At 36.7% G+C, this 24,558-nt stretch overlaps 1 protein-coding gene across 2 annotated transcripts in view; it reads left to right on the forward strand.

Moving 5' to 3' along the window:
* The window catches only part of ARFGEF1 (ARF guanine nucleotide exchange factor 1), a 93,992-nt gene that overhangs the window by 56,757 nt on the left and 12,677 nt on the right, over nucleotides 1–24,558 (forward strand). For both annotated transcript variants that reach the window (XM_065830340.2, XM_071804038.1), the window contains 22 exons: nucleotides 230–329; nucleotides 450–589; nucleotides 694–802; nucleotides 1,821–2,022; nucleotides 3,069–3,180; nucleotides 4,067–4,272; nucleotides 4,374–4,458; nucleotides 5,273–5,444; nucleotides 6,457–6,608; nucleotides 9,908–10,036; nucleotides 13,182–13,340; nucleotides 13,646–13,796; nucleotides 17,201–17,291; nucleotides 18,452–18,492; nucleotides 18,597–18,766; nucleotides 19,409–19,560; nucleotides 19,722–19,894; nucleotides 20,646–20,806; nucleotides 21,453–21,583; nucleotides 23,117–23,246; nucleotides 24,129–24,264; nucleotides 24,352–24,490. In XM_065830340.2, the coding sequence (XP_065686412.1) occupies nucleotides 230–329; nucleotides 450–589; nucleotides 694–802; nucleotides 1,821–2,022; nucleotides 3,069–3,180; nucleotides 4,067–4,272; nucleotides 4,374–4,458; nucleotides 5,273–5,444; nucleotides 6,457–6,608; nucleotides 9,908–10,036; nucleotides 13,182–13,340; nucleotides 13,646–13,796; nucleotides 17,201–17,291; nucleotides 18,452–18,492; nucleotides 18,597–18,766; nucleotides 19,409–19,560; nucleotides 19,722–19,894; nucleotides 20,646–20,806; nucleotides 21,453–21,583; nucleotides 23,117–23,246; nucleotides 24,129–24,264; nucleotides 24,352–24,490 (3,041 nt within the window). The remainder of the gene's footprint in view (nucleotides 1–229; nucleotides 330–449; nucleotides 590–693; nucleotides 803–1,820; nucleotides 2,023–3,068; nucleotides 3,181–4,066; nucleotides 4,273–4,373; nucleotides 4,459–5,272; nucleotides 5,445–6,456; nucleotides 6,609–9,907; nucleotides 10,037–13,181; nucleotides 13,341–13,645; nucleotides 13,797–17,200; nucleotides 17,292–18,451; nucleotides 18,493–18,596; nucleotides 18,767–19,408; nucleotides 19,561–19,721; nucleotides 19,895–20,645; nucleotides 20,807–21,452; nucleotides 21,584–23,116; nucleotides 23,247–24,128; nucleotides 24,265–24,351; nucleotides 24,491–24,558) is intronic.

The raw sequence follows: 24,558 nt of genomic DNA on the forward strand, positions 1-24,558 counted from the left end.
AGTGACTGGAATATAAAACAAAATTTTGCAGATTCCTAGTGTGAATGTATCAAGCATAAGTTCTATTTCCATATTTCCTCTTTTTTTTTTTTTTCTTTTTTTTTTTGTCTCCTGTGCCTCTGAAGTGCTGCTTTCAGAATTATGTATGTCAAAATATTGGCCATCAACATTAGTGACTGTGTTTGTAATAGATTTTATTTTCCCCCCCTCTTCCTGGAATATTTGTTAGGTTTTCTTCAAAGAAATTTTCCTGTATATCTTGGAAACGTCTACTAGCTCGTTTGATCATAAATGGATGGTTATCCAAACGCTGACAAGGATATGTGCAGGTATTAAGGACCATTTGGTTCTAGTTTTTACATTTTTGTGCTAAATAACAGAATTGTACTTGCCTTTCATTGAATGGTCTAGTTTTTGTTCCAAGTTTGACAATGTCACTTTGTTTATAGATGCCCAGAGCGTAGTGGACATATACGTGAACTATGATTGTGATTTAAATGCAGCAAATATATTTGAAAGGCTGGTTAATGACCTATCAAAGATTGCTCAAGGAAGGGGTAGCCAAGAACTCGGCATGTCTAATGTTCAGGTAAAAGTTCTACCCAACTTTATGAAGCTTCATGTTTCTTGGGATGATATGTTACGACTAGACTCTCAATTTCTCTAATGTATTCCTCTTTAAATCTTTTCTAGGAATTAAGTTTGAGAAAAAAAGGACTGGAATGCTTAGTATCTATCTTGAAGTGCATGGTAGAGTGGAGTAAGGATCAATATGTAAATCCCAATTCTCAGACAACACTTGGTAAGATATGAGCCGTTGCTTTTGGCTTCAGTAAAGAGGTGCTGCAGGCATTCAGTGCGTTTTTCCAGTGTTTTGGTACTTTCAGTGTCCAGATTGGAAAAATCTCCTGCATGAAAAAAAGATGATAAACTTTTTTTTTTCCCCCTCTTTGGTAGAAATATTGGTAAGTTTGGATTGGTGTCATTTGAACAAGTTATCAAAGTTGTCTTTTTTTAATTGTTTGAATTCCTGTAAGGCTACTACACTGAAAGTTACTAAATCCTGTTATTTTCTGTATTTATTTTTTTAAAAAGATCACAAAACTTAGTTTAAAGCCCCCCTAATTTCATCAAATTTCATATTGATTAAATTACTACTGAAGCAAGCCGAATGGAGAGCATTTTAAAAATTTATTAATATATAGCTATAGAACTTCCGGTATTGTAACCTGTGAAGAAGATAAATCATTGCTCTTTTTAATCTTGTTTCCATCTGACCTGAGATGAAAAGAGCTAAGGTTATGCCAGAATTTTCAGGTTAAACACTCAAAGTTGGTAGGTGAAGTAATCACCTTTTTAGAGGTGGTTAGCATGGCTGTCTTGCAAACTGAAAGCACCAGCTCCTTGGCCTGGCTGATCTTGAACACTTTTCGATACTTTATTTCCAAAACCTTAGAATTAGTGTGATTCACTTCAGGTCAAAGCTAACACCGGACTTGAAAATGAAAGGAAAGATCTGTAATTTGGTTTCTGAGTTTTCTACATTCTTTTCCGAATGCCTACAAATTATAGTTGTGATTTAGATTTCAGGTGTGTGATTAACTGAAAGAATCCTCCTTGATGTGTTGAGGTTTCGGGGCTTTTTGTTATTTTCCCAACCAAAACAAAAGCAGAATATTTATATAAAAATGAATAGATAATTGATGATAACCCTAGTAAGTTTTAGAAGCCTTCAGAGAGGATTTGAAGAATAATCTGTGATTTTCATTTCTTTTCACTGTATGTCTTTTGTATGTATGTAACCCTTTCCAAATTTATAGGCCAAGAAAAACCAACAGAACAGGACAGCAATGAAACCAAACACCCTGAGACAATTAACAGATATGGAAGCTTGAATTCCTTGGATTCTACTGCTTCGTCAGGAATTGGCAGTTACAGCACACAGATGTCTGGCACTGACAACCCAGAGCAGTTTGAGGTCCTAAAGCAACAAAAGGAAATAATAGAACAAGGAATTGACTTGTGAGTGCCCTTTTCTCACCCATGGGAGGGTGGATTCTTTTGGAGCTATGAAGATTCCTGGGTTTTTCTTCCTTCTCCTCATAGATACTCATCTTGTGTTAGGAAAAAAACTCTGGATGTAACAGCACTTCCTCTGGTGAAAGAGTGCTGAATGGTGTCCCCTTTGGAGCCTGTCAACTGTTTTGTGTTAACCTAATTCCTCACAGCTAGAAGATGAGTACTCTGAATGTTTGTTCTTTTTTTTCCAGACCTGCTTGTCTGAAAATAAGATTTTTATATTTGGATAAAAAGAACATTGAACTCATGTGATCAGTTGAATATGACCTGTTTTAGTTTACACATTACTGATGAAGGTGCCTATATGCTTAAGCTGGTGCTTCCTTTGGATTTATTAACTTGTCATATTTAGAGCTGGAGGATAGTATAATTTCTCAGTGCAGTCTGACATGAGTCTTCTGGGTGATTTCAGCCTTCTCACCTTACCTCCTCAGTGAGGTCACTTTATGTAAAAATAAGTTTCCTTAGTATAGTTCTCAGACCCCAAACAAACATGTCTTGGTCCTTTAGCATTTCAGTTTCTTTCAGTTACCTTGCCCCCTGTCTCGTACATTACTGTTCTTACAGGCAACTCATGGATTTTTTGATTGTTTAATAGAGATTAGAACAAAAAGCCACGAAGCATAATTGTTTCTTTCCAAGCCAAGACTTTGCTGTTTCTGTGGAATATTTTTTTCTTCAAGAGTGCCAGAGTAGATGACAGTGTTTAGCTCTCCTTACTGGGAGCTGCTTACATGCCAAGCTGGCAGTGATATAGCAAAGAAAGAGGAGACTGTTTACGGGGGGGGGAAACATAAAATCATCCAACGATGAAGGGAATAACTCATTCCTGCCTAATGCATAGTTTGATAAAGGAAAAGTGTTTAATACATAGATTTTTCAGTATCTCATACAGAATTGTTGAATCTTTTTTACTTAAGTGGGTAAGGTTTTGTGCATGAATAAAAGGGTTAACTTTCACTCATTCCATCTTGATCTTGATTGTACAGATTCAATAAGAAACCAAAGAGGGGAATTCAGTACCTGCAAGAACAAGGAATGCTTGGCACTACCCCTGAAGACATTGCTCAGTTCTTGCATCAAGAGGAAAGATTAGATTCAGTAAGAAAATTGTTTTCCTGGTGGTTGTTTTTGCTCATGCTGATGTTTTTCTACCAGTTGCAAACCATACGGTATTTTAAAGTTTTAAAGTGTATGACTTTGCAGTTCAGTAAAGTGTAAGAAAAAGACTGACCTACATGAGCTGACTCAAGACTTGCACCTAGTTGCTAGTACAACTATGAGCAACTTACTAAACTTTATTTACTTCAGCCCAATATGGTACTATCAGAAGTAACTGTCCTTCAGAGACTGCTAAAAAAATAGCGTGGTGGAACAACATGAAAAGCATTTTTTGCTGTATCCCAAAGGAAAGCTATTTTATCTGAATTAGTTATTTGATTTTATTTTATTTACAGCTAGCAGCTATTGCAATATCTGGCTGAGGAGGGTGGGAATTTCAGTTTACTGTGTTGTGTTGACAGTGATCAACTGGATGTATTTGAGTACCAGCTATTTATATTTGAGCATCACTTGAATCTATTTGAGGTCTGTACTCTAGTGGGAATAAAGTTGAGTTTAGCAAGATTTTCATTCCTGCAGTAAAATTCTTAACTACAAAAATCAATACAGGAGAGAACAATCAATCGTTGGTAATATTAACTTTGTCTTGTGCACATGTGGATTTCATCTAATAGAAAAAAAAATGGTGTGTGAGTAAAACCAAGAGGAGGAAAGTAGGCAGGTATGAGCATGTAAGAGAGCATTATGATGGAATATGTTGCCAAAATACTTTGCTTTAGAGAGTAGAGGAGAAGCAGAATATGTCATACTGAACTACATACAAGCCTCTGTTTTTGTGAGACATATGGTCAATATGGCTGTTGTTCTTATTTACCATGTTTTCCATTGTAAATGCACTAGTTTCTCTTTTCTATTCTTATTTTAGACTCAGGTTGGGGAGTTCCTGGGAGACAATGATAAATTTAACAAAGAAGTCATGTATGCATATGTAGACCAACACGACTTTTCAGGAAAGGATTTTGTTTCAGCTCTGCGCATGTTTCTAGAGGGATTTCGTCTTCCAGGAGAGGCTCAAAAAATTGATCGCCTGATGGAGAAATTTGCTGCTAGATATTTAGAATGTAACCAAGGGTAAGCCATACTCGTATCTTCAGAAATTTGTAAAGCTGAATAGTAAGTCAAAAATCATAGTATGCTAAATTTGCTGTTCTTTTTCTCCTTTCCCAATTCAGGCAAACTCTTTTTGCTAGTGCAGATACTGCATATGTCTTAGCTTACTCAATTATCATGTTGACAACAGATCTTCACAGTCCACAGGTATGTTGCTAGAAAAATACATTTACACAATTCATAGACATCCACCTTTCAGGCTTTGTGACAATCTAGTTGTAAAAGCTTGGTGTTCAATTTAACATCTATATGTGTGTAAGAAATATGATGGATTAAGTTTGTGCACCTTTTAAGTAAGAATATTGTGTGTCGTGGGTGGTGAGATTTTTAAGTTGCTTTGGTTAGACCTTTCTGTAAGGTATCACTTTGCTGCTCTGCGTTGAATAGGAATCATGTGGATTTGCTTTCATATTAAGGCACTCACAGTAATGATCGAACCTACAGTTGAAGCCAAAATTTGTGTAATTATTTAACTGTTGATATTAACACAGATCTGCTCCTGATTTTAGTCTGTTTGAAAAAATAATGCAGTTTTATTTTGATAAATACAGCTCACTTCTGCTGTGCAAAATATTCAAAGTTGCAGTGATTAGCTGTCATCATTTATGTAAGCAAAATCTGGGAAGAGTATTGAACTCTTATGAGATTATATGATCATGTTTAAAATAGCTTGGTCTGTATGATGAGATAGAACACTTTTTTTTTGGTAATGTTATGTCTAATTCACATGCAGATCCTACTGAATGTTTATGAGTGTTGTAGTGTCCACATGGCCTTGCATTGTTTTGTAGATTTGACAGTGTAGTCTTGCATATGTTGGATACTTAAAGATGTTTTCTGAATTGACACATTTGACTTTGATGGTCTTTTTTCTTCAATTTGTCTGCTTTTAGAGGCAGCATTGTAACTGCTATGAACTTGCCTCATTTGTTTATATGAATGGCTTCTTTCTTGGTTTCAGGTTAAGAATAAAATGACAAAAGAACAGTATATTAAAATGAATAGAGGTATCAATGATAGTAAAGATCTCCCTGAAGAATATTTGTCTGCTATATATAATGAAATAGCTGGAAAGAAGATTTCAATGAAGGAAACAAAAGAATTAACAATACCCACAAAATCCAGTAAACAAAGTAAGTAGTTGCACTGTTAGCTTTCTACAGAGTGTGGACTCTTCAGTTTCATGACACTATCTCCATTTTAAAATGAGAGGTAAATGAAGTGAGTACCACTTAGTTAACTCAAAACGAGTCCTAACTTCTAATTTTGTATTGTTTTCCTTTTAACACAAGTGCATGATGCTACCTTCAAACCTGTGTTAGATGCAACTCCTTATTTTCACTTCCCTTTGCTTGTGAATTCTTGGTGTTCAGTGCATTGGCCATGGAGAGCACAGGTTTTGCCTTTGAACAGCAACACAAGGAAATGCATTTGAGAGCTTTGGGAAGTACCAGTGTTGCTGCGAGGCATGGTGCAGAACACACAGTACTTGTGCCTTCTATTTCAAAGGCTAAGCATTGTGTTTTCCTGCAATAACCAGTCTGTCATCTTCAAAAATTTTGCATAGTTTGCTTTGTAGAGTCCTAATATATGTACTTGCATCTGCGAAAAAGTCTCCCTCCTTGTTTTTTTCAATATTCATTCAAGTAACATGATGTTTTTATTGTAATTTTAAAGAAGCTGCTTATTACATTCTACTTGGGCTTCACTTTCTTGATGAGATGTAGGTTCCATTACTGAAATGAAAGGTTAATTAATGTAGTTCTCCCTCAGAAAAAGGATGTCCACTTATTTTTATTGTTATTTTCTGTGCTGATGGATTGCTATGAAATTTCTGTTCACTTTAAATTTAGCTTAGTGGATGTGATAGTTATGCTGTCAGTTGAGGTGATGGAGAAGAAAAGTTTGTTGTACAAATCTAAGAATTTTCTAGAGGCTTAAAATGAGGTTCCATTTAATATCTAAGTTTACCTTAAGTTAAATTTTATCTATATTCTAAAAGAAATGGTGTGGTAATTTCAGAAAGCAAAGACATTACAAAAATGCATCTGAGCATGGCACTAAATGAAAAAATTGGAATTATATTACTGAAGACACTTCTACTAAAGATGCACAAATGAGAGGAAAAAATGTGTTTGTTTACAGGTGTTGCTAGTGAAAAGCAGAGAAGACTCCTATATAATTTAGAAATGGAACAAATGGCTAAAACAGCTAAAGCTCTTATGGAGGCGGTGAGCCATGTTCAGGCACCTTTTACTAGCGCAACGCACCTGGAGCATGTAAGACCCATGTTTAAGGTGAGTGACGTGTTTTGGTGTTTGCCTAGAATATCACATAGTTCTTGATGCAAAATACTGACTGACAGGACTTGTTGAAAATACTAAAGATTTGTGTCTGCTACGTTTTGGTCATTTTTTAAGTTACTTAACTTGCCACAGAAAAGAAGGGATTTTGAGCCTTTTACTTCAGTTTCATTTACCCTGAGATATAAGAAGTTTCTATGCTGATAGAAGCAGCATCTTGATACAGTGCAGCAGTTACGAGAAGTATGTTGAGGGAACAAAAGTATAAAGAGTAGTCAAAAACTTGAAATGATAGGATTTTTATTTTACATATAGAGCTATAGTCAAAACAACAGATTTATAAAAGTGACAAGTGACTAATGGCCAGTTCATTGTTTGAGTCCCTCCTGCTGCTTCTAAGGGAGATTACTTCATTGCAGTTTGGAGGTGCAATTATCAGAACAAACTTCTGTCTGATGTCTGTTGCAAATGTGTCAGATGGACTAGGACTGTCATCTAGTTTTGGAGGAGGTAACGACTATAATTCTGTATGTTCTCGTTTGCTGCCCTTGTGCAAGCAGTGGTGCTCGTATGACCCTTTTGTGATCTGCTCCAGGCAGATGAAGTCTCAGGCCACTACCGTAACATTCAACAAAGTCTTCACTGGAGTCATGTGCTGTGAGGTCAGATTGAGCTCCAAGACCAGATGCAAGAATTAATAGAATCATTTAGGGTGGAAAAGACCCTTAAGATCACTGAGTCCAACTGTTAATGTAACACTGCAAAGTCCACTGCTAAACTGTGTGCCTGAGCACTACATCTACACATCTTTTAAACATCTCCATGGATGGTGATTGAACCACTTCCCTGGGCAGCCTGTTCCAGTGCCTGACAACCCCTCCTGTGAATAAATTTTTTTAATATCCAAACTGAACCTCCCCTGGTGCAACTTGAGGCCATTTCCTCTTGTCCTATCACTTGCTACTTGAGAGAAGAGACCAACCCCCTCCATGCTCCTTTTCTCCAGGCTGAACAGCCCCAGTTCCCTCAGCTGCTCCTCATCAGACTTGTGCTCCAGACCCCTCACCAGCTTTGTTGCCCTTCTCTGAACTCTCTCCAGCACCTCAATGTCTTTCCTGTAGTGAGGGGCCGAAAACTGAACACAGGATTTGAGGTGGGGCTTCACCAATGCTGGGTACAGGGGGACAATCACTTCTCTAATCCTGCTGGACACACTGTTTCTGATACAAGCCAGAATGGTGTTGGCCTTCTTGGCCACCTGGGCACACTGAGGATCTAGCTGTTAGATTGCTGTCCATGAGTAAAACTTCTGAGTTCTTTATTGTCCTATTAATAAAAGTTGGTGAGTGCTGTGTTGGTACTGAATAATACTTAATGAAGCTCTTGTTTGGTATCTGCTTTCAGGGTGCCATTTAAGCGATCTCTTTGACTTCTCTAAGGCTGAAATGAAATAACTTACATGCAGACATCTGTAAAATTAATAGAATATTTTTCCTCAAAATACCAACCCTATTACTCTGATACATTCCTAATCTTTAGTATCTGAAAAGTACATTTGCAAAATCCGTTTTCACAGGAGCAATATATGGAGCAACAGGGTACATTAACACCTTAAACAGGTTTTGTGAAGGTGCTAAGAATTAGAAGTCCTCCTACTTGAGGATGTTAATAAACTAATTCAAGTACTGAAGACAATGTGATGTGTTGAACAGAGAACTATGAAATTTAAATATTTTATTTCACTTTTTTTATTTAGACTTTTAAATTTTTATTTCATCAAAACTTAATAAACTTCTGGTTATCTCTTTCACCCATTGATGCCGGTGTAAAATTTATCATTATAACTCTATTTACAGATAGATTTTCGAAATGATTAAAACAGAACAAAAATTCATATACCCACCTAAGCAGCACAAAACTGATTGTCTGTCTTAGAGGCTTTATTTTCACTTTTAGTGACAAACCCGTTTATTATAAATAACAGCGTTAGTCTAGTTATGAAGCATACTGTGCAGATGTCTAGATAGTCCTTAAGAAAGTATTTCAGTTGTGTGATTTTTAAGATTAGTTTTGGTTTCAGTAGGAATGAAAAATTAGAAAAAGCAGAGGGAAAGAAGAAACATACACTTCTGGAACATAGATTAATTCGGGTTGGAAGGGACCTTTAAAGGTCATGCAATAGGAAATTAAGTCCTGGATCTATGAATTATCCTGATGCCTTTAATACTCTCCCAGAGTTATCATTTGGTGTGTGCAAGTGTTAAACTCTTTTCTGAGATAGTACTTTTGGAATTGCTGGCTTAAATGGAACCAAAGCTCTGTGGTGCATCATTTTATTATGAAATTAGGCGTGAAATCTATTGCTCCCCGCTGTGCGCGCGTTGACTGTATTTCATAGGGGGTGACTTCAGGTAAAATTATTTCTAAAATCGGTCTGGGTGCCCTGAGGTTTCCTCTCCATAACCAGATGCAATTACAGCAGGATCCTCTGCATTTTCTGGTTGGTTTTTCTGCCTGTGGGAGAGGGACCTTTGACCACAAGAACAGGACCATGTGGACCCTGCTGCAATAACTTTAGTTGAGTGTGTTACACTCTGTCCCCCCTAAGGCAATAGGAATGGGAAACATTGACAGTGGCTTAGATACAAAAAGATGGAGGGCCAAGGGCAATAAAGTGAAGAGTAGAGATGTCAAGAAGAGGGTCCTATACTGTCTCTTATTGTTGTCGTCTTATCATAACTTTAGTGGAATTAATAAAAATTGCTGCCCTATTTTACCCTACCCTTTTTTTTTTTTTTTTCCATCTGGTATTATCAGGACAAATGTCCCATTTAAGTACATAGTTTTCATCATAGAGGAATCTGTCATACACCACATGGGTTCTTGCAATAACTATTGACTACATCTGTCTCTCACTCTGCAAAGGTAAAGGTTATCCTGGGAATACCGAAACTCCAATAGACATCTAAATGACATCGTTTGGGGGTTTGTTTTATCTGAAGATAGCTGGATGTGTGGGTTTGTTTTTTTCCGGCTATCCGTAGATGGTTGTGTGTGATGTTTTCTGAGAAAGAGAGAGGGTGCTTCTGAGGGGAGCATCAATCTGCATTACTTCTGTGGTATTCTATGTCTCATGTCTATTTAATTCCATTTCCTTTTTGCCAAAAGGCAACTTGAAGGTTAATTATGTGAGTCAAGGACGAAATTTACACTTTAGCAAGATGCTGAAACTATAACATTCCCTTCAAATACTAGCAGTTTGTGATGTAACTTTTATTTTGCATACATTCCAGTTGGCATGGACACCTTTTCTAGCTGCATTCAGCGTGGGTCTGCAGGACTGCGATGACACAGAAGTTGCCTCACTTTGTTTGGAGGGTATACGATGTGCAATCAGGATTGCTTGCATTTTCAACATTCAGGTAAAAAAAATTAAGATTGAGACAATACTTTGATTTAGGTACAAGCAAAATGTTAGTGGGGGTCTAAGAGTCCTTGTTGCTGAGGCTGTGCACTGCAGTACATACCTGCCTGCTTCTGCAGTTACTACTTCATCTGGTACGTGATAAAGTGTTTTAGATGAAGTGACCTTTATTTTTGCTGGTGCTTTGTGGTAAGTGCTGCCGTGCCCATGTACTGAAGTTTTGTTTCCCTGCAAGTTGACTACTTGTATTTCAGAGTTCTTTCTTTCTTTGTTACAAAGCTCTTTAGCATTGTTGTGATGTTTCATAAATTGAGTCTTTCTATCCTGTTTCATAAGTAGAACTAATATCTCTGTGAACTGTGTTTCAAATATTGTTCTCAATTTCAGAGAGATTATACTAATCTGACATGTCTCTAATTGGATACTGTTCTAACAGTTATGGCACTGGAAATGTCATTCTTGATGTAATGCTGCATGAATGTATCTTGCATTAAGCACAATACCAAGAATTCCAGGCTCTGTGGCTCCAGAGGATAATTCTGATTAAGCTTTGGTGCTATTTTTTGCCTTTTTTGTTTCCATTTAAAAATCATCAATAGTGAATGTACTATTATGTTATTGTAGACTATTAGTTAATAAATGGAGTAGTAGTCTACCGTAAGTCAGCAACAGCTGAAGAGAGAGGCCAGCAGAATTCGTATGTTTGACGTTGCATTATTTCGTGTCTACATAGTGAACATTTAAAAAAAAAAAAAAAGAAAAACCACCACCTTGTAAAACTAGCTTTAAGTAAAAACTGATGAACTGTGATATAACAATGAATGCTTTGCTTCTCTCTCCCATTGCACTTGCATTTAGCAAATTAGATAGCTTTTTATCACTAATGCGAAAAGGTGCGTTGGGGCCTCTTGACACAGCCGCTTTTAAAAGCCCCATTGAGATCATGTAGGGTTTCCTTCCTCTGTCCTTCTACTTCATTTTTCTTCTCCCCTCCCTGAACAGACTTAAAAATTTGATTACCAAACCTTCCCTGGAACCTGCAGCTGCTCAATGAAATTCACATTCACGGTTGTTGGTTTTTTTATTTTAGTTCCTAAGCCGCAAAAGTGGAACAGGTAGGAATATCAGTTTGGGGAGCTGCAGAGGGTAGCTCCCAGTCCTGCAGTGGTCTGCCTTGGGTGGGAGGACAAGGACACGCTTGCTCAAAGATGCCCATGCTCCCAGGAATGTACCAGGATCAGTCGTACCCTTCCACGGGCATGGGACAATCTCGATTGAATGGAGGTGTTTCAAAAACAACACTTCTCATTTGCTGAAATTTAAAAACTTTTGTGTGTGTTCTCAATAGGTATTAGTTCTTGGCTTCCTATGGGAATTCTGTTTTGCTGATATCATTAAAACCAATACTGATGTGTTGATGATTTCAGTGCATTACAGGATGATTCCCTTGCACAAGGTTCTGATGAGATGGCAGCCTTGTCTGAGTTCATTTGCCAGATAGCTCTGGTGATTCAAAGGTGACTGGCACATCTGCGCTTGAGCTGACTTATCTGTTGGAAGCAGATTTTTCCCTCTTGCACTTTAATGATGCTGGCAACTTTTTTTTATTTCATTGAATAAACATACAGAAGATTGGCGTCTAAGAACAGTTAGCATTTGTTTACACACTTTGAGAGATAATGGAGGGAGCTGGAGCCTGTAAGTTTTAAGAAAATTCTCTACGCAATATAGTTTAAACTATACATGTGCACCTCTAAGACAGAAATTAGATATTCTGGTTTTCATTATTTATGCTTTTTATCTTAGACTGTCACATAGTCTGACTTTTGTCTCTAAGCATCTGGGACAAGATATGCATGAAAAATATGTACCTAGTTTGCTTGTATCATCTCTTTTTACTTTCTCATTGGTGGACATGATGTTTAGCTGTTTGTCTCTTACTTTGATGGCTTATAAAAAGGGACAGAGGGAGAACGTATGGAGCAGAGAGGGAATGTAGGACTGAAAACATTTTCCTTTTACAGAAGATACACAGTTTGTAGACGATAAGCTTCTTTCCTTAGTACTCTTTCCATGAAACTTCCATTTTTCTGTGCTTATCCATCATTTGCTGTACCTTTGGCAGCGTACCCTGGCGGAGTGGTTGGGTTTGAACATGAGCTGCCTGGCTCTGTGAGACTCCGTCCCTTCTGTCATTCCCCACTGTTGTGGCATTCATGTTTTCTCTATGGAACAGCTGTTCTTACGGGGATTTTTAAAAAATATGTTTTATATTTGGTTATATGATGTGCTCAATGATTTTATTTCAAAACAGTCTTAAATATCCAAACATTTAAATACATTTCATAGTTCTCATTTGTTTATCTGATGTACAACTAGTTCACTTTATGGCCTTTGGACCTTACATAACAGGAGAGTAAAATGCATTTGTGAGCTCACTTTGTCACCATTGTAATCAGTTCACAGGAGACCTGAGGAGTTTTCTTTGGTGTTTATACACAAAAATTGGGTACCTACATGTGGAACATTCTCTTTTGTGAGATTTATTTCATCTGCCTAGATTATAGGTCACTTGCCATTTTACCCACCCATGACAGTCTCACCCCGCAAGCTTCTGAGGTCCTCCAAACTAATTAAATCAAATACATTTTGAGCAGTTTTGTGGTATTGGCAAAACATGCCTTTTGGATGTATTATTTAGATTCTGTAAAAAAAAAATCCTACAAATTGAATCTGCTAAGGCAGCATTTTCAGAGTAGGTCCAGGTGTAGTACAAGAATAATAAAAACTTAGGTAGGAAGCCGTGTTTCTGCTGAAAGAGTGTTCTGTTTCCCCCCAAGAACCACTCCCAAAAACGCAAAGTAGACCAGACCCAGAAACCTAACAGCAACCTGTGTGTTCTGTGCTGTCAGACCTGACACTTCATGGTCCTGAATAGAGGGAGCCTGATTTTGTCCTACAGCTTGCTACAGAAGAACATGAGATATTTTCACTACGTAGAATGCTTTAGGAATTCAGTCCTAGGAAGAGAAAGGTGAATGATGTAGTCGCTAGAATCACACAGATCGTACTAAGAACAAGAAACTGAGAAAATACCAGACTTTTTTGACCTTGATTTTTTTTTTTTTTACTCCTATTTGTAGCTTGAAAGAGATGCCTATGTCCAAGCATTAGCAAGATTTACGTTACTTACAGTGAGTTCTGGTATTACTGAAATGAAGCAGAAGAATATCGACACCATTAAAACTCTCATCACGGTGGCTCATACAGATGGAAACTATTTAGGAAATTCCTGGCATGAGGTATAAAAGTCATTTGCACTTAAACCGTAAGAAAGCGCATAAACTGATTTTTGAACACAGTAGTGTACTTGTTTATGCAGAAAGAGTATTTTTTAGATAATTTACAAATATATACAATTGTGAGACTAATCCAACAGTATTTGAATTAATGTTTGTTTTAGACAGAAGAACAGAAATACTCTTCTGACCTTGAGTGTTTAGAATCCTTTTCTCCTAAAGATCTGCCTAAATATTTGTATTTATTTATTTTTTACTATTTCAAACTGGGTTTTGTTGATAAACAACTTCTTCATTCTCTGGAATAGATTCTGAAATGCATCAGTCAACTTGAACTGGCACAGTTAATAGGAACTGGAGTAAAACCTCGCTACATCTCAGGGACAGTGCGTGGCAGGGAAGGTTCTTTTACTGGAACAAAAGATCAGGCACCTGATGAATTTGTGGGGCTTGGACTGGGTGAGTAATGCAGATATGAAGTCTTTTGTTTAACTGACTTTGTTCAGACACATAGTAAAGTTTGTCCTTTATTTTCATTATTGTTGACTATGAGGTTTGGAGAGGAGACCATGAAGTAGTCCTTGTAAAACTGTCTTAGGCTTTGAATAGTCCTATTGCCAATTTCTGGAATATTTGTTTTCCTCTGTTAAGCGCTATTGCTAGAATAGGAGAGTGGGAAAGGTAAGCAAAAGATACATCATTCATTTCTATTAAAGTAAGAATGGGTTACTGATGGCATGGTCAGATCTAATACTATTGCAATGTTAGTGCACCAGGTGTTTTACCAAACAGGCGAGTTAGTGTGTGTAGGGTAAGCATCCTGTTATGAAACTTTGTGAGAATGCACAGTATTAAACCAAGTGGGAGATTAGTTTTAAATTCTGAAGTTCTCTTTTCTCCTCTTTTGGTTACTTTGGTACTCAATAAATGCCTCTTTTTAGGTTGGCCTAAGAGCCACAATTTACTTCATAAATGAGATCTTGTTTCCTGTTCTCCTAGAAATATATACCTGTTGTATCATAAACTGTCTTTAAAAGATTTTTTTTTTTCAGCAGGAACACAGTTAAATACATGTGGGTGTAGGGTTTATAGGAAACTGTGGGAGCATCAAAGTAGTATTTACAACTTGATTTGACTGTTAGAAAGTTTCTGGTTTAGTGTGATGCTTGGTATATCCTGCCTTTTGAACAACTTCACTTACAGCCAAGCAAAAGCTTTGTTTGATCTTAAGTTTTCATGTAACTTTGAGATTTTTATTGAGGAGTAATGACTATTTTAATAGTTTCCCTGATCTTTGCCCTCAACTACTCCTAATCATCTGGCTTTGTGTTCTCCTCATACACCTCATCTTATTCTGCAGTCAGTTGTTTTCTTTCCACTGTGCTCTCTTGTGTCTGGATACTCCCTCACCTTGCCAGGTGTTGCTGAAGGGAAACCTTATTCCTGGAAATGAATGCGTCTGCCAGTGTCTCATATACTGAGCTTCTTCCTGCCTTTCTAATATGCATCCTCCAGTTCAGTGTTCCCTGATGACCTCTCCAGCTTTGCTGTTTCCAAATGCTGGCAGTTTCTCTACCCTGAAGTGACTGGCCTTTAAAGTCCTAATAGCTCAAGAATGTAAACTGTAGTCCAGTGTCTCTAAATCATACTTGCTAGTCATTGGTGTATATCCAACTCATAAAGACTTTTTTTCCCCTCTGTTAACTACTTTTCCAAGGAAAATACTGTATGGCCAAATGCATTAAATGTTTCTCTCTGAATTGAATTTCTGGAATGCTTGTTACAGTGCACATATGGAAACTTAAAGATTTTTTTTTTTAATAATAATACCACTTCAGTCTTACGGGAATATACCTAACTCAAAGGAGTTTAGTTTTTCATACACTTAGAGGCTGTTAGAACATAGTAAATTTCTCAACTGTTTCAGTTTTACGCTCCATGAATCTTATGTTGTAAGTATTTTAATTGTCTTTCTGCAATCACTCTGAAGTATCTTTTGGAACTGTGGCTTTCTAGCACTCTTCCTATAAACTTTCATTCCTGTGAAGGATAGGGTGCATATGCTCATACATAGAGACACATATTTAACAGGGAAATACTTGTTTAATTGAGTGAATTTAAGTGAAGCTGCAGTTGGGTAACACACAAACTTCATGTGGACATGCATAAGCAGCAGCATTCACTCTTCTTGCTGAAGTGGCGTGTATGTTTAAAATAAAAAATCCTTTCCACATTCACGGCCCAAACCAGGATTCAGGTATGCGCTCTTCAGGCGTCTACATTTGAATGTCTTCATCACTCTTGCATTATCTTCCTGCTGTGGCACTTTTTTGTTTTACTTGAAAATTCAAGGCATCACAGACACTTCTGTATTAAAAGAAAAGAAATAAGCATCTATTTCTTTGCTTCTTTGATAAGAATGTGGGCTTACTTGGAGTTGTAACTGTGAAGTTCAGCTTTCTTCTACTCTGGTTTCTATGCACATAGTCAGAAGACAAAACCTGCTGCTGTGTGTAGGTCATAGCCGAAGCGCATTTCTTAGCTAACCAGAAATCTTTGAACAATGGGAATCTGAGGAATCAGTTTGTTCATACAGGTGACTCTGTGTTTCACTGTAAAATATCTTATAACTGTTAGAGTATAAATCTACCAAGTCTTCCAGCATTTATTACAATCCTACAGCAGTAAGGAATTCTCATGCAAACTGGTGGGGTTGGGCAAGGCTACCTGACTGCTTGGAAGTGGCCCTTCAAATTCACCTCACCAAGCTTCAAGTTTATTGATCCTGGCAGCTTATGTGCTGAGAAGTTTTGATCAAACCCAGCAGTATAACAACTTGCTGAAGTACTGGTGTAAGGTTAGGTACATATGTATGTATGGACAGATAGGTTACTTCATAAATGCTCAAGAAAAATCTTTCAGATGCATCGGTTTACATTTGACAGCCAGACATCTGCAGCTGCCTCTGAGTGCAGAGCATGGTGTGAGTCGGGCAGGCTTTGGCAGGCAATCTGAAACATGAGAAATTTTCTACCTCTGCAAAGCTCAGAGAATAAAACTGCTGGCCTTTGAGTCTTGTGTTCTGCGCTGTCTTTCTGATAGGCTGCCTAAGAAAAAAACCCTAAATACAGGGTAGGTGGAATTACATGGATTGATTGCAAGATTCTTGCTCTTTTTTTTTTTTCAGCAGGGTGAGGGGTTGGCATAGAAATTGCTGCAAATTTCAGAGATTTGCTCACTGTGAAGTTCTTAACATGAGCTTTCCCAGGTGTGGACTACAGTTTCTCGCCTCCAGAACAAATATTGATATTTTTATTTACAGATTTTTTTCCTTACTGTTGTTGGGGGATAATTTTGCTATACTTAAGATGTAGCTTTAGGATGGAGTTTTGATGGGAACTCTGTGAATGATTAAGAAGAAAACGTATCAGAATGGCTATACTCACTGACCGCTAATTAAGTGTGAAAATTCTCCTTTGTGTGGTGTTGTCTGTCATATGTTGTGTATTTTCAGTAGCAGTTACCAAAGGTCCATTTAAATATGGGGAGGAAAAGCTGCATTTTGTGTTTTTGAATTTTTTCACTTTTATGTATTCATAGAGATGTTCCAAATGTGGACAATTTTCTGCAACTAATATAGTTTATAGACTGATAGAGAATCTAGAGAATTAGGACTTCGACCAACATGCAACTGTTCACTGTGGTGTCCAGCTCACGCAAGGAAAATTAATAATGTACTTCTCTTTTTTGTGAATTAAAAATATATTTAATTATACTGGTAGTGGCCTGACTTCTCTTCCTCTTTCTTCCCAACTCTTTCTGTGCTATCTCTTACCCATTTTTAAAATTTTGTTCACTTGTAGTTGGTGGAAACGTAGATTGGAAGCAGATAGCAAGTATACAGGAATCCATTGGTGAAACTAGCTCCCAAAGCGTTGTCGTTGCTGTAGACAGGTATTGTATTAAATTTGCTGTTGCCATCTCAAGCTTTTTAAACAATATTTGAATACCCTTTGCTAATAATAGGACTTCTGTTTGGAAAAACTAGATAAATACTACCACATTAAAGGGCTTTTTGGTTTTGTGGGTTCTTTCCTTTTTTTACGGAGCATGAGTATTTTTGCCAGATGGAGCAGAATGAAGATTAGGCAAGAAGCCTTTTTATGATATAAAATTATTATAGGACTGTTGCAGAGTGAAGACTGCTGTACTGTCCAGTGAATTTGGATTTGCTCTATGTAACATACAGCAAATCTCATTTTGCCTTAGTACAGGGAGCGTTATTGACAGACCTTTTTTCCCATAAATGTGATTACAGACTCCCAGCTTTCCTCTAGGTTATGTAGATGTTGTCTGAAATTACCAAAATTACTATTCCAGTCTTACTTTCTATGAATCTTATTTATCCTGACATCAGGCATAATACATATCATAAACATTCCCTGGTTATATCATACTGATCAGACGGGAGTGTTAATGCATCTTGCTCTCTCAGTGTACAAGAAATCAGAAAACATAATTTTCTTAATGGTTGTCAAAATTGTCAACCTCAAAGTGGAATCATTCCCAAAGTTTACAAGCATTTCTGGGATTGAGGGTAGGCAACAAGATCAATGTCAGTTCAATGAAAGTTGTCTTGCAGTAAAATCACATCCAATGAACGGGAGGCTTAATGTCAAACACATAGTAGCTCTTTAGTTTTGCAGCATTTCTTCCCACTTCATAATGGGAAGTGTTTCAAGTATCTATTTGTCACAGCAAATAAGAATTATGCACTCTGGAGAAGTTTTGCTTCTGTATTTGAAGCAGGGCTGAATAGTTTATAAAATACTGACATTGTTCATCAGTCACTGTCAATGAACGGATAGTGTTAGAAACAATGCTCACCTCCCACTCTCCACACATGCTTATGGGAATTATTTTTAAATAATAGAAGTCATTGAAATATTTCTGATTTGATTTTTAAAGTTCAGTATTTTTCCACATTTACTAATTGTTTTTTTAATAAAAGTAGTTGGGATCTCTGTCTGTCGATATATTTTTTAATATTGAATACATATTTAATAGATGCTTTCTTAAGAAATTTTAACAATATCTTAAACTGCACTTTACAGAATATTTACTGGATCTACAAGGTTGGATGGAAATGCTATTGGTAGGTTTTATCTTCCCCCCCACTTCTCACCCCCATAAACTACAACGTAACTTTGCCTTAAACCTTGGAAAAACATTGCATTAAATTCTGTGGTCATTTAACAGTGGATTTCGTTCGCTGGCTTTGTGCTGTATCTATGGATGAACTGCTGTCTGCTACCCACCCTCGAATGTTTAGTCTGCAGAAGATTGTAGAGATTTCTTACTACAACATGGGTCGGATAAGGCTACAGTGGTCTAGAATCTGGGAAGTTATTGGAGATCATTTTAATAAGGTATCCCTGTTAATGATTATACTGCATACTCCTTTTGAATTATCAATACAAATAAATTTTATTTAGAGATTTGTTGGAAAAGCATGTGCTCGTCTGGATTACACAGGGTTTTTTCTGTACTTCTGTATAAGTAGCTTAAAACAAAAACATATTGTAAACCTGGAAAGGCCTGCAAGAAGGCTGAGGCACGCAATATAATAAATGTAAAAGTAAGAGTATACTTGAAGTTATTTATCATGAGCTAGGTCTAGAACTTTCTGTGTTTAGTTATGTGTTGTAATTTTTGGGAGTGTTTCATGAAGCTTGGGGTAAGAGATTGTTTTCTGTTCAAGTCTAAATTGACTATTTATCAGGTGAATGTTTGACATGCATTTTTAACATGACTTGTTGAAGTCTTTCTAGACAACTTGCTTATTTTTATAAAGTTTTTAATACTAGGATAGATAATGTAGAAAACAGCTGGAATTGCTTAAGGATTATTGAATTGCATTAACAATGTGGTTTATGGAATTGGCTTCTGTTCAGTTTTGTTAATTTTCTAGTACTGCTTAGTTCTCCATTATCAAATCTAAAGGCAGCTTGGGCTGAATCCATAAGAATTCTGATGCAAGCTTACTGTGCATTTCTGTTCTACGTTACCAGGTTGGCTGCAATCCCAATGAAGATGTAGCTATTTTTGCAGTGGACTCATTAAGGCAATTATCAATGAAGTTCTTAGAAAAAGGAGAACTTGCTAATTTCCGATTCCAGAAGGACTTCCTAAGACCGTTTGAACATATCATGAAGAGAAACAGGTAATAATATAGAATTAACTGAATCACCTGGGATCGTAAGCACCAACTTTTGCAGTTAATGTTTCAGATCGCTTTTGTAAAATCAGTTGCTGGAGAATTATACTATTCTAATTTATTATGTCATTTAGTTTAAGATAATAAACAATAATTGTTTAATTTAGGTCTCCTACTATCCGAGACATGGTTGTACGGTGTATTGCACAGATGGTAAATTCCCAGGCTGCTAATATTCGTTCTGGCTGGAAAAACATATTCTCAGTATTTCATCTGGCAGCCTCAGATCAGGATGAAAGTATAGTGGAACTTGCATTCCAGACAACAGGACACATTGTCAGTGAGTATTTGTGATGTTCAGACATCCTGAAAGGTCTATGTGACTCCAGAGAATGAGCAGCTTTGTTTATCTGTTGGCTCTACAGCCTGCACAGTAAAGTCCACCTCATGCTTTAGAACTAAATGCATAGTCACTTTACTCTAATGTTGTTTGCTTATCTTTTTTCCTTGTTTCTGAATTGTACTTAACTATGGTCCTGTTTAGGAGAAAGTGCTGAGCTAGCTGACACTATGATTTCCGCCCCCCCCCCCTTCCCATTCTAATCTAGATCCCAGGCTTTAAGTGCCAAAAGGGATCTCTTTATTCTGTCTCAACCTCCACAAGTTCCTGAAACTTTTTCAACATTGATGAAGAATTATTTGTTTTTTTTCCTCAAAAGTGATTATTTAAAATCACCATATTGCTGAGAGAAGTCCTTTTGTGGATGTGACTGTGCTTTATATAGCCTGCCTAAGCTCTGGTCACACAGACCTATTGCTGTGTTGTTGCTTAACTGTTAAATTTCCCTCTTTTGGACTAGATGCTACCTTGATTGTAGACACTTATTTACTGTTAAAATAGAGTGCCCTCTAGGTGATTTTTTTTTTTTTTGATCATTCATTTTTTAGTTTTTATTACTACTCAAGCATTTGACAGCGCCAATCGATGAGCCAGTCTCTCATGACTTCTGTTACAGTCAGTTCAAATTAGAATTAATAGATTTTAAAGCATGACGCTTTTTTTCTTTCTTCTGTTCATACTTTTCTCCCAGCAATTGTGTTTGAAAAACACTTCCCAGCAACCATAGATTCTTTCCAGGATGCAGTAAAGTGCTTGTCTGAATTTGCCTGCAATGCAGCATTTCCAGATACCAGTATGGAAGCGATCCGCCTCATTCGCCACTGTGCAAAATACGTATCTGATAGACCTCAGGTATAGTCTGTATTAACTAAGTGATAAGTGCTTTAATCAACAAGGCTTGTATGAAGAAAAAAATTGCTCGCACTAACCTTATTGGCTTCCCTTCTAGTTTCAGAGATGAGGAATGTACTTTATTCAGAAGCAATAGGAGTGTAAAATGCCACAGGCTTTGAAAGTATCAGTGACTTTTTTTTCCCCTGTATTCCCCCTGGCTATCCCCTTCCACCCAGTTCAACTAGTGGCTACCTTTCCTGGGAGCTGCTGGAAATCAGCAGATCTCAGGATCTGTTCTCTGCTGAGGAGTGTTGTGAAAAATGGGTAATACTTGATATCCTCAAAATACTATGGTAGATCCTCACTTTTAGTGCTGTCTCTATAAATTGTAAAGAGTAACGGACTCAGACCGAACTGCAAGCAAAACCTGATGCTTGGTTGTATCATGTCATTTATTTTTTTAGTTTATTTTTCATAATATACTAAGTGTTACTTTGAAAAACACTTGACCTTCTCAGTATTATTGTTATTATTTTGATTGCCAACTCACCTGAGGTATAAGGGTGTAATACTGGTACAGTAGAGACTGTTATTTATAGTCCAAAATGTGTTTTGAAGAATCTAACTCTTACGGCTCTATATAACCCTGTGTTTTCTTCTAAAGGCGTTCAAGGAATACACAAGTGATGACATGAATGTAGCTCCTGAAGACAGAGTGTGGGTCCGAGGATGGTTCCCAATTCTGTTTGAGTTGTCCTGTATCATCAATAGATGCAAATTAGATGTAAGAACCAGGTAACAATGAGTATTTGTAATTCAAATTTTAAAAGGCTTTATTTTACACTTATTTTAAAATAGAAACAACTCTCTTAGTAAACATAACCATCGTAAAATAACTAACGTATTTAATTTAGGTGCTATCACTGCAGGAACATGAGATTCTTTAAAAACACATTTTAAATAGGTGCTGGAATGCAGAAATTAGATCTCTGTTCTTTACATATGAAATTTTTATCTGCCATTATAATAAATAACAAGTGGTTGTAATTGGATTATGTTAAAAGAAAGGTATTACATTTCCTTTAAGTTAAATATTCAGACAGTGCCTATTTAGGATGACTAGCCATGAAATCACAAAGATAGGAACTACTTAAATAGTTCCTTTGAAAATAAATAAAAGCTGACCGTTGTTCGTTTATTATAGAACCTGTAAACTATTTAAACTATTTAAAACAGCTCAGCTCAATCATATGGACTGGAGGCATTTCATGCGTAGAACACAGTAAAATGTAAAAGTCAACTTTTAACTTTCCTAACGTAGAACAAGCAAGCATTGTTTTAACACAGAAGGTCAACTCTAAATGGTCAATATTCATTAAAGCCCCCCACTTTTATTTTCGTTTAAATAAGGTGTTGCATTGGATTAATATCTGTATTTTTCCAGTGGCAATACTGATGTTCTCCATTAGTAAATATAAATGTATGGTATTTGATTCCATGATGGATGCTTCTGTTACTTATTCCATTTTAGGGATTTGTCATAGGTGACCTGGGTATGTTACATTTTTGCTCAGTTTAAACAAATGTAAAATGCTCCATGCAATTATTAGGATTTGTTTCAGTAGACTCCAGCTGCAACATTCTGTTGAAATCTCTTTTTGCTTTTAATTAAAACTCATGATCTCAGTCCTGCCTTCCTGTGTCTCACCCATCACACTTACCTTGGGGATTTTAAAACTGGTTTTATACCATGATTCATTAACTGGTTGAGAGTTACAGGAACAGTTGGAAAAACAAAGCTGTACTTTCATTTCATGTAAAACCTGCTTATTTTCCTTGAATATGGTTTTTCACTTATGAAGTGTATCCTGTAAAGTGTATTTCGTTGCAGTTCTCATGCTAAATATGATAGGTTGTATACAAGTAATTTTAAATTTACACATACACATGTGAGCTGTGCATCTGGGTTCGCTTTATAGCTGGTGAAGATTGATACCTATTTCTAGACCTCTGTATTTCTTACCTGGAAGTACCTGTTCCTTTAATTTTGTGACCTTTTATAAAGAAGTTGTTTTCCTGTTTTAATTCTAAATTACTGCAGTTCTCAAAAGTATTTTCTGGCTATTGCCTGTGATTTTTAAAGTCCTTTTTAAAGAAGCTGATTTTTGATGTAATTTTAGTGTACTGGTGTGACTTGATCCATATCAGATCAATATATAATGTTCTTAATAGTGTTTGAGTTTGTTATGGCTATTGCACCTGGAGATATTTGGTCTAGTGCATTTCTTTTTGTAACTTGTAATATATGTTGGTTGTTCTTCATTTCAGGGGCTTAACAGTAATGTTTGAAATAATGAAGACATATGGCCATACTTACGAAAAACACTGGTGGCAGGATTTGTTTCGGATTGTCTTCAGGATATTTGACAACATGAAATTGCCAGAACAGCAGACTGAGGTGAAAAAAAGTGGGGCAAGATAATTTACATGAGATCTATATTTACAGTAGAAAACCTGATTAATAATATAGCTGATCAGGGAATGTCAGGCGAACCTCAACACTTCAGTGGTTGACCTGTGATTCTTGTAGCCTTATTTTGTTTTATTACCGTTCTGTTGGACCTATTGTCACTCTTCTCATTTATTTTAAAGTGTGTGTAAAAGGCCTAGTAGTTTACAGTATAGACAGTAGAAGAATAACATATAGTGCAACATATGTGGGGCTTGAAAGAAGAGCTGGAGCTTTTACAGGTGTTGTCTGGAATCTGAGATGCGCGTCATTTCGTGGCAATGTGCTCCATGGAATGAGGCTTGTAATGAGCAGTGAAGTCACAGTTAGAAGAAATAAGTTCTGCTAGTTCAAAACTTTTTGATGACTAGGGGAAAAAAGTTAATTAAACAAATAAATGACAAGCACTAACTAACAAGCAAACAACCAACCCCAAAAAGCAGGACTGTGCTTTCACTGTACCCTTTTGACCAGTCAAACAGGTTTTGACCTGCCAAACCAAGACCAGGAACTGTCCTGACAAAGACGTGTAACAGAAAAGGACTTATTAATGTAAATTGCATATAAATGATTAATATTTGATCAAAATTGTCAACTGTTTTGGAGGTTCTGACTATTTGTAGAAGGATGCATCTCACTTCCTAAACTTGTATTCCCTGGAAAATATTTAGAAGAAACATAGAACACTTAGCTTGGTGTTAAACTGTTGAACTCGGGTTAGACACTAAGTTAAGTGTCAAACTCAGTACCTGACAATGTTTGTCAGTCCAATAATCTGCTCTCCAAGCAGCCTTAAACTAAGCTGTGACTTTTTTTTTTCCCTCCTCCTAGAAAGCTGAATGGATGACAACTACTTGCAACCATGCACTTTATGCAATATGTGATGTATTCACACAGTATTTAGAAGTCCTTAGTGATGTTCTTTTGGATGATATATTTGCACAACTGTACTGGTGTGTGCAACAAGGTAGGACTGTACCAAATTATGTTAAACAATGTTAACATTTTACTATGCTGAATGTGAATAAACAAATACCCTGTTTGTTTTTTCCAGACAATGAACAACTGGCACGGTCTGGCACAAACTGTTTGGAGAATGTTGTCATCCTAAATGGTGAAAAGTTTACCCTAGAAATCTGGGATAAAACTTGTACTTGTATGCTGGATATTTTCAAAACTACAATCCCTCATGCGTAAGATGACTGTTAATACGTATACTTTGTAAAACAGTTTAGCTAGATGACTTCCTGATTTCAGGCTC

The sequence above is a fragment of the Patagioenas fasciata genome, chromosome 2, assembly GCF_037038585.1.
Source record: "Patagioenas fasciata isolate bPatFas1 chromosome 2, bPatFas1.hap1, whole genome shotgun sequence".
NCBI classification, from domain to species: Eukaryota; Metazoa; Chordata; class Aves; order Columbiformes; family Columbidae; genus Patagioenas; species Patagioenas fasciata.